Source organism: Panthera leo, chromosome A3, assembly GCF_018350215.1.
Source record: "Panthera leo isolate Ple1 chromosome A3, P.leo_Ple1_pat1.1, whole genome shotgun sequence".
NCBI classification, from domain to species: domain Eukaryota; kingdom Metazoa; phylum Chordata; class Mammalia; order Carnivora; family Felidae; genus Panthera; species Panthera leo.
Genome location: NC_056681.1, coordinates 132,924,754 through 132,936,932, shown reverse-complemented (window position 1 = coordinate 132,936,932; position 12,179 = coordinate 132,924,754). Strand labels below are relative to the sequence as shown.

The 12,179-nt window shown below is 38.9% G+C and overlaps 1 protein-coding gene across 1 annotated transcript in view; it reads right to left on the bottom strand.

Annotated features, from left to right (window-relative positions):
- Window positions 1-251: 251 nt before the first annotated feature.
- Window positions 252-12,179, bottom strand: part of YWHAQ (tyrosine 3-monooxygenase/tryptophan 5-monooxygenase activation protein theta) — a 39,564-nt gene continuing 27,636 nt past the window's right edge. Inside the window, exons 3-6 of the mRNA XM_042933704.1 lie at window positions 6,457-6,580; window positions 3,620-3,783; window positions 3,324-3,419; window positions 252-1,332 (exon numbers count right to left, since the gene is read on the bottom strand). Of these exons, the coding sequence (XP_042789638.1) occupies window positions 1,273-1,332; window positions 3,324-3,419; window positions 3,620-3,783; window positions 6,457-6,580 (444 nt within the window). The 3' untranslated portion in view covers window positions 252-1,272. The remainder of the gene's footprint in view (window positions 1,333-3,323; window positions 3,420-3,619; window positions 3,784-6,456; window positions 6,581-12,179) is intronic.

Below are 12,179 nucleotides of genomic sequence, written 5' to 3'. Positions count from 1 at the left end.
TTAACTGGGTAACATTTACATCTGAAGAAGAGATGGTCCACACAACTGCTCTATGGTAAAACACTAACTCTAAGACATGTAGTCCAATTGTATCCATTTCCAGGCACCGCTAGACAAGCGAAGTCACAATGCAGGTACAAGCATCACTACATTTTACATAAGATAAAAGAGGAGTATCAATAAACTTCAGGAAGTAGTAAATTCGTCTGTCCCTTAAAATGAGTATGCAACTGTTACAAAGCCATAGTAAGTGGTTTATAAAATGTAGTTTTATTTTATGTTACTCTGCTGTTACATAGGGCATAACATTTTCACAAGGCTTTTTTGGGACTACAGTCGATGATCAGCAACACACAACAGTGGTCCAACTCTCTACACGAGGGTCGCTAGACAAACCGGACGCCCCCTCACATGTGCACAAATCTGCATGGAAAAGTACTAACGTTTTAGACTCGGACTTGTGGACTTTATTTCCCCTTTCTAGTGTATTAAGAAATGACATGCACTTTAATTTGCCAAAAGCAACGCTTGTATTCTGGCAGCAACATGCTACTTCTATTACATAGGAAAGTGAATACCAGAACTACAAAAGGCAGGAGGTGTAAGTGAATTTTTATTGGGAAGGGAAGTTGTCAACTCAAACAGCAGCAAATGAAGAATGAATAAGGAAACTTCCTGTTGTCACAGATACCCAAGACCTCCATCATATTTGATACAGGAGGAATTTCAATTTGCGACCCCCCGCGCAGAAATGCCAAATGCTTTTCCGTTCAATCTAATACTTCTGGATTCCTACCAAAAAGGAATACAGGAAGAGCACGGAAAAGTTGCTTACTAAAAGGAAACCCCCAAAGAAGTAAGGGAGGGAATGGAGAAATTAAGAAGTTATGTAGAACACTTTTGAAATTGTAATGAACTGCATTTTCATATCTTCACAGTAATACAAAACACAGTCACTTGCAGAACTGGTTCAGATTACTTAAATACCAGATACATTTTTAGTCCTCTACATAAGTGTTTGGAAGTTACTGACGTTCGTGTGAAATGAAGCTATTAATACTTTTCTACAGCAGTAACTGCACACCAGGAAGGCCAAGACAAACACAAATCAAGGAATGGAGTTTTCCCAAAGCCGCAGTGTGAAAAGACTATGAACAGTTGATTCCATACACATGAATGGGTTTCTTTGCTATAGGAAATCCAAATGGAATAAGGAATGGAGATGAGTAAAAAGGTTTCTTGAGGGGAAGAAGGATGACACCCTGTACGCATTTAGTTTTCTGCCCCTTCTGCCGCGTCACATTCTTCTCCTGCACTGTCTGATGTCCATAACTAGGAAAAAAAAAATCATATTAAGTTATCCAGACAATAGACACTGTGACTAAAGACTAGAAGTTAGATTTCTCAAACTCCCAAACACCATCAACTCCTCCCCCGAAGTGTATTTTTGTAAACCTCCCAATATGCATTTGCAAAATGACACAAACTGCTTCCGTACGTTTTTAAAGCTCTTTTTTAATAGTAGTATAATTTCAGGAAAAAACGTATTATTGTTAGAATTTAACGTTATCTCTGCTCGCAGCAGCCAAATGTTCTTCCTGAAAGCACTACTGAAATATAATTCATGAAATTAACAAGGCAAAAAAATTTTTAAGGAAGGAGGTGAACCATAGTCATTTTAACGGTTTCCAAATATTTCAAGGGTGACTGTATTGAAATAGGAGCAGACCTATTTTGTATGCTGCAAAGGGTTAAACGAGAACAGGTGATGGAAATTAGAAGGACGCAGTAGTGGGCAAGAAGATGTACAGAAAACATTCTTAAATTAAAAAAAACTTTTAACACTTATTTCATTTTTGAGAGACAGGGACAGAGCATGAGCAGAGGAGGGGCAGGGAGACAGAGAGAGACACACACACACAGAATCTGAAGCAGGTTCCAGGCTCTGAGCTGTCAGCACAGAGCCTGATGCAGGCCTTGAACTCGCGAACTGCAAGATCATGACCTGAGCCGAAGTCAGACACTTAACCAACTAAGCCACCAGGTGCCCTGAGAAAGCATTCTTGAATTAGCTAGGATGTTAAAACAGAATTGATCTCCAAGGACCTCTCCAATTTTAGGATGGAACAATGAAGTGAAGAAGGAAATAGTCAAGTTTTACTGACTATTAACAACAGTTCACAAAATGAATTTCTATTAGATCAACACAAAGAGACTACGGGTAATTTTAGAAAAACAAGAATCGTATATAATTTTTAAGTTATGTTAAAAAACTAAGATAAATAGAAACAAAACATCCCTAAAGAACTGTCTAAGAGAGAAAAATAAAACAAAGCCAGTTAAGATAAAGGCAGCCCCACAATATTCCTGAGAAGAGATATAATGGCTCAGTTTGCTTTTCTTCTATGGAAGCTCTTTACACTGATCATTCTTCTACCACTACCCCACAAGAACAGAGATTTCCAATGGCTGGGAATGGAGTATCTTCATTATTTCCTTGCTCAGCAAAGTTGACCAGATATGGTGCTAACATAAAAAAAAAAAAATAAATAAAAAAAAAAAAAATCCTTTCTAGCAAAAATAAAGCTCCAAACTGGGGAGAACTACACTTATATTAAAAGGAATAGTCCCTTCGGCCACATTTTGTCTAAACGTTTTGACATATTAAATTTACTTGAGCCTATAAAAGAAGCTAAGTACAGCTCAATTTGTGTTTTTTGGCCCATTATTTTCCCCTTCATTATCTGCCTATCCAAGAAGTAGGAGAAAAACAAAAGAAAAACAAAAAAGATAAACAAGTGAAACAGGTCTTGGCCTAGAGACAGAAGTGGAGTAAACTGAGGTTAAGGTTTACTCCCTATCAAATGACTGTAAGACATCACAAAGTAAATTTTCATTATAACAAGGCATTTCACGGGATTTTAGGAAAGCTTAGATACCTACACAATTCCTAAATTGCTGTCGCTAATTGATCCAAAACAAGAAAATATTGCAACTATAAAACCTTCCTATATTAACATAATTATCAACATCTTCATTCCAATGCAATAGTCAATGACGTTAATATTAAGAGTTCCTACAATCTTCGTATCTTCTCAGGAAGGTCTAATAAAACGCCCATTCAACTTGAAAGTCTGCCTACAAAAGAACATTTGGCCCACACAGAATACTAACAAGCACTCAATAATACTTTCACTTACATACCTGTGTTCATTTTCTGAGAGAAAGTTGAGCTCTGCCCCAAAATATAGGGAGACTGAAATAACTATTTTTGTTCTTAAAAAAGACAAAGGATAACAACATTGAAAGAAGGAACAACTCACTGTTAGGTTGTCTCTAAGCAACTGCATGATGAGGGTGCTGTCTTTGTAGGAGTCTTCGTTCAGTGTATCAAGTTCTGCAATGGCCTCATCAAAAGCCTATGCGTGGTAAACGATATTTGCATCAACACAGAGTGATTACAATTACAAGCCATTTTTACTAAATAGGTGAGCAACCACTTTATACTCTACTATCCATTAAAAATAAAGTTCAACGGACTCATTTTCACAGATTCTCAGTTTATGGCAATGACCTTATCAGTATGAGTAAGAACTGAGGAGAATGATCTGAAACTTACTGTTTTAGCCAGTGTGCAGGCAAGCTCTGGGTTATTAAGGATCTCATAGTAAAATACAGAAAAGTTAAGAGCCAGCCCCAGGCGGATGGGATGTGTGGGCTGCATCTCCTTCTTGCTTATATCAAAAGCCTCTTGGTAAGCTCCTTGGGAATTATCTATCGTTTCTGGGAAGGGAAGGAAAAAAACAAGCACAATACTGAAAATATCCATCAAATATGCAGCACATTAACACCTTTAACTTACGCTACTACCTCACGTAGCAGTGATTTTTCTGTGGTTTTCTCTTAAGACCACTTATACCACAAAAACATTCGTGTAGTAGGCTATTTAAAAACTAGTTTACAATGTTGTTTGCTTATAATCAGCTTTTTTAAAAAACAGCATGAGAGAGTGTGACCAGATTTTTCAATCTCTCGGACTAAGACACTTTTTTCCTATCTTTTAATTTTACTAATTGGAAATGCAGCAATTAAAAATAATTTGACTGAGGGGCACGTGGGTGGCCCAGTTGGTTAAGCATCCAACTTCAGCTCAGGTCATGATCTCATGGTTCGTGGGTTTAAGCCCTGTGACAGGCTCTGTGCTGACAGCTCAGAGCCTGGAACCTGCTTCGGATTCCGTGTCTCCCTCTCTCTCTGCACCCCCTCCCCCCGCTTGCACTGTCTCTTTCAAAAATAAATAAACATTAAATAATAATAATAATTTGACTGATGGCTGCCTGACTGGCTCATTCAGAAGACCATGCAATTTTTTTTTTTAATGTTTATTTTTTAGAGAGAGAGACAGAATGTGAGTGGGTTAGGGGCAGAGAGACAGGGAGACACAGAATCCGAAGCAGGCTCCGAGGTTCCGAGCTGTCAGCACAGAGCCCAATGCAGGGCTCCAGCTCACAAGCTGTGAGATCATGACCCAAGCTGAAGTCGGACATTCAACCTACGGAGCCACCCAGGGGCCCCTACGAGAAGAGCGTGTGATACTTGATCTTGGGGTTATGAGTTCAAGCCCCACAATGGGTATGGAGATTACCTTAAAAATAAAATATTTAAAATAATAATAATAATAATAATAAATAGTAATAATAACTTGACTGATATGGGTCAATAATATCATTAAAACCAGAAAAAAACTGGGCTATAATACCTCTTTCCAAAATAATGAAAACACTTTACAAAGATCATCACCACCAATATCTGTATTTTTGTGATTTATTTGTAAAAATAATACTGATTCTTGGTATCAAAAGAGGTATTACGTGAAAGGCAATATGAAAGTGTCAACATATAGAACAAAATCTGCTCTGACCAGAGGTGGATTACTGACCTAATAAAAATGTCACCTTCCTGAAAAAACTGTTCAGTAATTATTACCGACACTAATCTGATTGTATCCATGCGTTCACAGGGGTAGGCAGGCTTTCTCAACGAGACCACTGGTCCAGTACAGCTTTAGAAATACTGACCTAACAGAAATTTAAAGTTAGCCCTTTCTGGCCTGAATATGTGCATTTTCCGTCCTCTGAAATGGCACATTTATTGATCTAAATATGGCCCTCACATACGAAGGAGTTCCCGCTGACTGGGATGTAAGGAAGTACTACATACAACGAGCAGCCGTAAAGGTGTCTCAGCATCTAGGCTGTAAATATAGACTACCTACGAATCCCAGACGATTAGAGTATTCTATGGAGAGGACCAGAAATGCCCACGAACCAGAAAGGATTAAATCATCAGACTAAGGCTGGGCCTATGTCCCAGTCTCCCAAAGACCCCCCTTTGACTTGCAAGTATCTGTCACTTTCAGTTTTGCTTATCTTTATGGCAACAGAAATCATAAATCAATAATATTAAGTTTAGTATACAAGTTTTATTACAGCAGAGTACAACAGTCTTCTCTTGGTATCTTCAACTACACTGATATTTGGGATGGTCACACTGTCCCACTTTCAGTTAGTAACTCTGTGCGGGCAGGAAGCCACAGTAACTATTTGAAGGGGCACGCTCTTTTTGGATGGGGCAAAATTCAAATAATGAACCTACTGGAAATAAGGAATTAAGTGAAGCTTCTATCTAGAACTTGATAAATTTGGTAGCAGGCACATACACAAAATTTAGTTATAGGACCTGCCTTATACTTAGCTACTAATATTCCAGGGAGACAGAGTTCAGTGTTAATACATTCACTTTGATTTTTTTTTTTTAAACAAACAAGACTGGCAATTCGGTTACTCTCTTTTTCTGTACCTACATTTTTCTATGACAAATTATGTACGAGCAATAATAGTTTCATCTCACCTCTCTTCCTTGGAAATGTAGTTATAATTAGTCAACAAGATGATCCTTCAGAACAGGTAGTAGTTAATAAATTAGTATGTCAAACAGAAGAAGTACAACATCTTGTTTCTATATTCTGTATGTAATTTCCAATTATCTTAAATTGTAAGGTATAATGACACTAAGGGCCATGAGACAACAGAATCACTCAAAGCATATGCAAATGACTGGGGGCTAAAAATACACTTAGCCAAATTCTAAAGCATAAAAGATTAAGCTTTTTAAAGTTATTTTTAAAATATCTTATCAGATTATAATCAGAGTTTAGGAGTTTAATTTTTCAAAAACAGTAGCACATAAGGTCAATTCATGACTATTTTCATTTTTGAGAAAACTAAGGTAACATTAATTTTCTTTTCCATAGATTCCTAGATTTTTTTTCAGACTCCGAGATTTCTAAAAATTTAAAGAGGGCCTGGAGATGACATAGTGCCTACTGGTACAGGGTCCCATTTATCCTCCTGTCCTTTACATTTTTAACTTTACCCATAAACCAAACATACTTACGTTTTCGATCATCACCACATGCAACTTCAGCAAGGTACCGGAAGTAATCTCCCTTCATTTTCAGATAGAAGACCTTACTCTCTGGATTAGTTGCATTGGCTATTAAATACTTATCCAACAATTCCTGAAAGAAATAAGATAAAATATTAGGCACTAATATGAGCTCACAACAATATGCACTGGCATCATTACCACAGCAACTACAGCCATACCACCTTGGACTTGAAACATGGACTGAGAGCAGGGGTCACAAGGTTGTCATCAGTTGAATGCTTTGGCTCACGGCCAAGTCACAGTTTCTAATAGTAGAGCTAGAGCACATCGAACACTAATTAGAAAGAGCCTGGGGGCACCTGGGTGGCTCAATGAGTTGACCATCAGACTTGGGCTCAGGTCATGACCTCGCAGTCTGTGAGTTCGAGCCCCACGTCGGGCTCCGTGCTGACAGCTCAGAGCCTGGAGCCCGCTTCGGCTTCTGTGTCTCCCTCTCTCTCTGCCCTCCCCCACTCCCACCGTCTGTCTCTCTCAAAATAAATAAATAAACTCAAAAGAAAACATTGGGTTAGTAATTAAGTATGTCTTTATTCCCTATTTTACTCAAAGAAATGTACACTTGATCCAATGAGCTAGTGCCTCTCAAACTGAGGAATTTGTACAAGGTGTGCCAGAAGAAAAGTCACAGAAGAAGGGCACCTGGCTGGCTCAGTCAGTAGAGCATGCAACTCTTGATTTCAGGGTCATGAGTTCAGGCCCCACACTGGGTGTAGAGATTACTTACAAATAAAATCTTTAAAAAAAAAGTCACAGAAGACAAATAGGAATAGAGATCTTTGTGGACTATCAATTTTACTCGATGGTAAGTAATTTAAAAATCTTTTTGCAATAAATATTATGGAGGAGAGTAAAATTCTCATAGAAATTTTAAGACACCAATACCTATACCTCATAGGTTGGTTTTGGGAGTGAAACCATTCAGTGGATGTGAAAGCAATGCACAGTGCAGTGTCACATGTTAAGCGGTTGGTGTCAGTGGTCAGCCAGCCAGGTATCACCCCTCTTCTGCCTCGGTGCAAAGTTTGAGCAGCACTGATCTAGGCAATGTGAAAACTAGTGAAAAAAAAGTTTAAGCAAGAAACAGCCACAGTCATCTTTGCATTCTGGAAAAATAGCCACAGATATTATCAGTTAACATTATACAAAAATACCAACTACAAGGGTGCCTTGGTGGCTCAGTCGGTTAAGTGTCCAACTTCGGCTGAAGTCATGAGTATCATGTTCCTGAGTTTGAGCCCTGCATTGATCTGTGTTCTCCTTCTCTCTCTGCCCCTTCCCTGCTTGCTCCCTCCCTCCCTCCCCCAAAATAATAAACATTAAAAAAACAAACTACAATACAAAACTGGAAGTTTAGAGAAGAATCCAGCTAAGATGGTTTCAAATTCACCTAACTGTATTACTGAAGAAGCAAAAGGTTGTTTACAGTTTAAAAGGAAAAAAAAAAAAAAAAAGGCTAAGAAAAAGTTTAGAAAACGGTTCTAACTCAAGAACTCTCTCATTGTTTATCTGACTAAAAATGGCCTAAACAAAATGCAATGATTACATCCATAACTTATTTTAACGGAAACGAACAGAAAAACATATTTTAAATCCTTAAATTTACTTTTTAAAAGTTTCCATAAAAAATATTTAAAAAAAAAAATTTTTTTTTTTTAACGTTTATTTATTTTTGAGACAGGGAGAGACAGCATGAACGGGGGAGAGTCAGAGAGAGAGGGAGACACAGAATCAGAAACAGGCTCCAGGCTCTGAGCTGTCAGCACAGAGCCTGATGTGGGGCTCGAACTCACGGAACGCGAGATCATGACCTGAGCCGAAGTCGGATGCTTAACCGACTGAGCCACCCAGGCGCCCCTCCATAAAAAATATTTTAAAAGGGCCTAAAGCTCAGGCAAAATTTTTTATTTTAAAATTACCTAACAAAGCCCCAGGAGTCTATACATTATAAAACTGGCAAACTGCATAAAAATTGTGGCCAGGAATGAATCAATAGATGTCATTAAGGGCCACACCCAAACACTAGAGGGAACAGTGAAAACTAATGCTGGCTCCCGACCACCAAACTCTTAATTGAGAAAAGATTCAAAAGAGAAGCCTGTAAGAATTTCTTCTGCTCAGCATCACCAATTCAACTTTAATAGCTATTCGCTAACATGAACCTGAGAAACTCTTTCCCAGAATCTTAGAAATTCGTACTACTTTAACTTTTCCCTCTAATACCATTTGTATAGATCACGGACGACTTTCCATTTAAAAATGATTTTTGGGGAACACCAGATTTTAGGACTTTTGCGTGGAGGGACTGCCGCAAAGAAGCGGACTTGTTTTGAAATCGCAAACTGAACCGCAGCCATCCCTACCTTTAAGGAAAAATTCAACAAGAGTGGATTGTGAGAAGCTGCATTACACAACACAAACACAGTATCGATTGTGTGGTAGCCACAACCTCTGCTTGCACCCAAACTGAGAACTGGCACATAAAACATTCTCATCCTCCCGAGTGAGTCAGTTAGGACGAGATCACACAGAGGAGCTCCAAAAAGGTGCCAGCTCTGGTGAAGACGTTTCGTCACAACAAAAGCTCCTCGGTTCCTTTAAGACGTAGTACTCTGCGATGGAACGTGGCCGAAGTGTGGTAGCAGAGGCTGAGAAAAGCCGGACCCGGGCGAGGACTTGGGGCGAGAAGAGAAAGGAGGCGGTTGTAGCACCGATCCCTCCTCAGTCACGCGGCCGGATGTGGGCGCGCTCATGAGGACGGCTGACCGGCCTCCAAACGATCGGGAAAGCTGCGAACAACTATTGCGCTAGTAAGTACGCAGCCACTCGTGAGCTAAACTCGTCCTTTCTAAAACTGCCAACTTTGACTACTAGCTTGCATACAGCCACGACACACGATCGACAAGGCTGGCTTTTACATAGTCACTTGTACGTTACTTCCACCTTGGAGTTTCAGCTAGATATTATGGGTCCTTTGTCAGATGCCACACATCACTAGCTCCCTAGGAAGGATGGAAACAACAGGTACAGAAGAACTGTCTTGCCACACGTTACCAGTAGTAGAGATGTGTATTTTAGCCCCAAAAGACAGTGGATTCTGCTTCATGTCTTACCAAAATGATCATGGCTATTACCAGGTACTATCAATACCAGTACTGGGGCACCCAAGTGGCTCGGTCGGTGAAGCATCCAACTCTGGACCTCAGCTCAGGTTATGATCTCACACTTCGTGAAATCAAGCCCCGCATCGGGCTTCGCATGGAGCCCGCTTTGGGATTCTCTCTTCGCCCTCATCTGCCCGTCCCCTGCTCATGCTCACCCTCTCAAGATAAATAAATAACTTTTAAAAATACCAGTATTAATTATTAATACCAGACAGAATAAAGGCTATACTTAAAGGTATAAAGTCTAAATGTACAACTTTTATTTAAAAAATTATTTTAAAGACTCAACATGGATCAGAGAGAGAGAACCAAAATGATAAATGGTAGTACCTGAATAAGAAAATCTTTCCATATAAGGTAACTGGTAAGAAGTCAGGAGACAGAAAGAGAATCAGTTTTAACATCTAGGTAGTTAAAAGTTCCCCCGCTGATTTCTCCTGCACATTATTCTTGTCAGTTAAGCGGGAGATCCCCTTTGTAACTCTTCGACCTGCAGATTTTATGATCTTGGGAGGCTTGGAGAGCTAAGACGGGGGTTCCTCCAGCACTGACTGCGTGACTTGACTTGGGTAGAAGGCAAATGGTCATTCTTTTTTGAAAATCTGAGAGATCTGTAAAGTCCACGTACTCACTACCCAAAATTACAAGGTGGACTCGTAACTGAGGGCTAAACCAAAGAAACACAAACCTGAGCAAAATCAGAGGAAAATGTTTAAGTTACTACACAGGTCACTTTGAGAGACGCTAAAGGACCTAAGAATAAGCTTAATCTCATAAAGATAGGATGGCAATAAAAATAAAAGGTGGTATCAGAAAAGCTATGGAGAACTGTATAAGAAATGAAATTGTCATGCAATCATATTGATGTAAATTGAGTATAGCAACTATTCCTCTTCAAGCCCATGTCTTAGAGAAAAGGCTAGGAAGAAAGCAAAACTCTAATACTAATTCTATCCCCAGGAGTGAATTATTTTGGCTTATAATAATCCTACCATCACATCAACAGTTTTTCTAAACAATTCCTTTGGCTTCAGTGGTAATATTCCATGGCATTCGACAAACTAAAATAATATGTTTACCTTAAACTCATTTATAAGTGATTCCTGTTTACAGACAAAATAAACTGCTCTTGTCCCTCATCATATAGTTAGCTTATTCTTTTTTTTTTTTTTTTTAACGTTTATTTATTTTTGAGACAGAGAGAGACAGAGCATGAATGGGGGAGGGTCAGAGAAAGGGAGACACAGAATCTGAAGCAGGCTCCAGGCTCTGAGCTGTCGGCACAGAGCCCGACGCGGGGCTCGAACTCACGGACCGGACCGTGAGATCATGACCTGAGCCGAAGTCGGCCGCTTAACCGACTGAGCCACCCAGGCGCCCCAGTTAGCTTATTCTTTATATAAGAAGCTGATTTATTTAGAAGAGTAGGTAACTGATGAAGAGTGTTAAAATACAAACAAAATATAATCAAAAGGAAACAAAAGATGTTCTAAGGATTTTCAATTTCCTCTTTTTAGCTTACTGAAATTAATAAAACGCTATTAAACACATTCAATCTCTAACTTTAGGGGACACATACTAATCATTATCCATATATTTTTATCAGTTTAATCAGCACATACTACCACCAAAACTACATCCATCCATTCAGCAAATAGTCAAATGCTCAACATATGCCAAGCCCCATTCTAAGCACTTTATGTATTATTTACAGCTAAACAAACCATCGTGACAATGAATAAAAGCACACTGGAGTCCAAAAACGTGTTCAAGTCATACAATTAAGTGGAGCCACTATCTGAAACCGGAGGTAGTATTTCTAAGCCCTACCCTGTAAAATAAAGGTTAATAATACCCAAAAATACCTAAAAGCATTTGTCCTTATGTTAGATATTTATTACAATTAGTAAAACAAAATGATTAATATGGTGTACAGGGCAATATGATTATTTAACAACTGGAACATTTACTGAATGGTTAAGAGCTACATTTTTCTGACATTCCAACCTCAAGTATCATGTAGCACACACAAAAAAAACCACTGACATGATATGCATGAAAAATAGTCTCTAGACATTAACTGTCTCCTAATTAGGTTGATTAATCCAAGGCACTGAAATCAAAGTAAAATTTAAGACTCAAGAAGGAAATCACATTTCATCCAGAAAGAAATTATACACACATAACCACCCTGATTTGGGGTGGCTGAGTGGACCTTTCAGAGGCTGCATGTGATGGGCTGGAATTACAGGATGGGTCCGAAAGAGAGGAAGATAAAGGACCAGGGTAACTTTGGGTTATTTTAGAATGTATGATTTGAGAAATTAGATTCCTTTGTGAAAGTGATTTATGTCATTAGCTCTATGACCTGGTGGCAAATCACAGCTTCTCAAAACTGTTTCTTTATATAATGAGAATAAGATGATCCAAAGGCCTTCTCTTCTCAGAAATTACCATTTTAGGGGCGCCTGGGTGGCTGAGATGATTAAACGTCTAGATTTCGGCTCA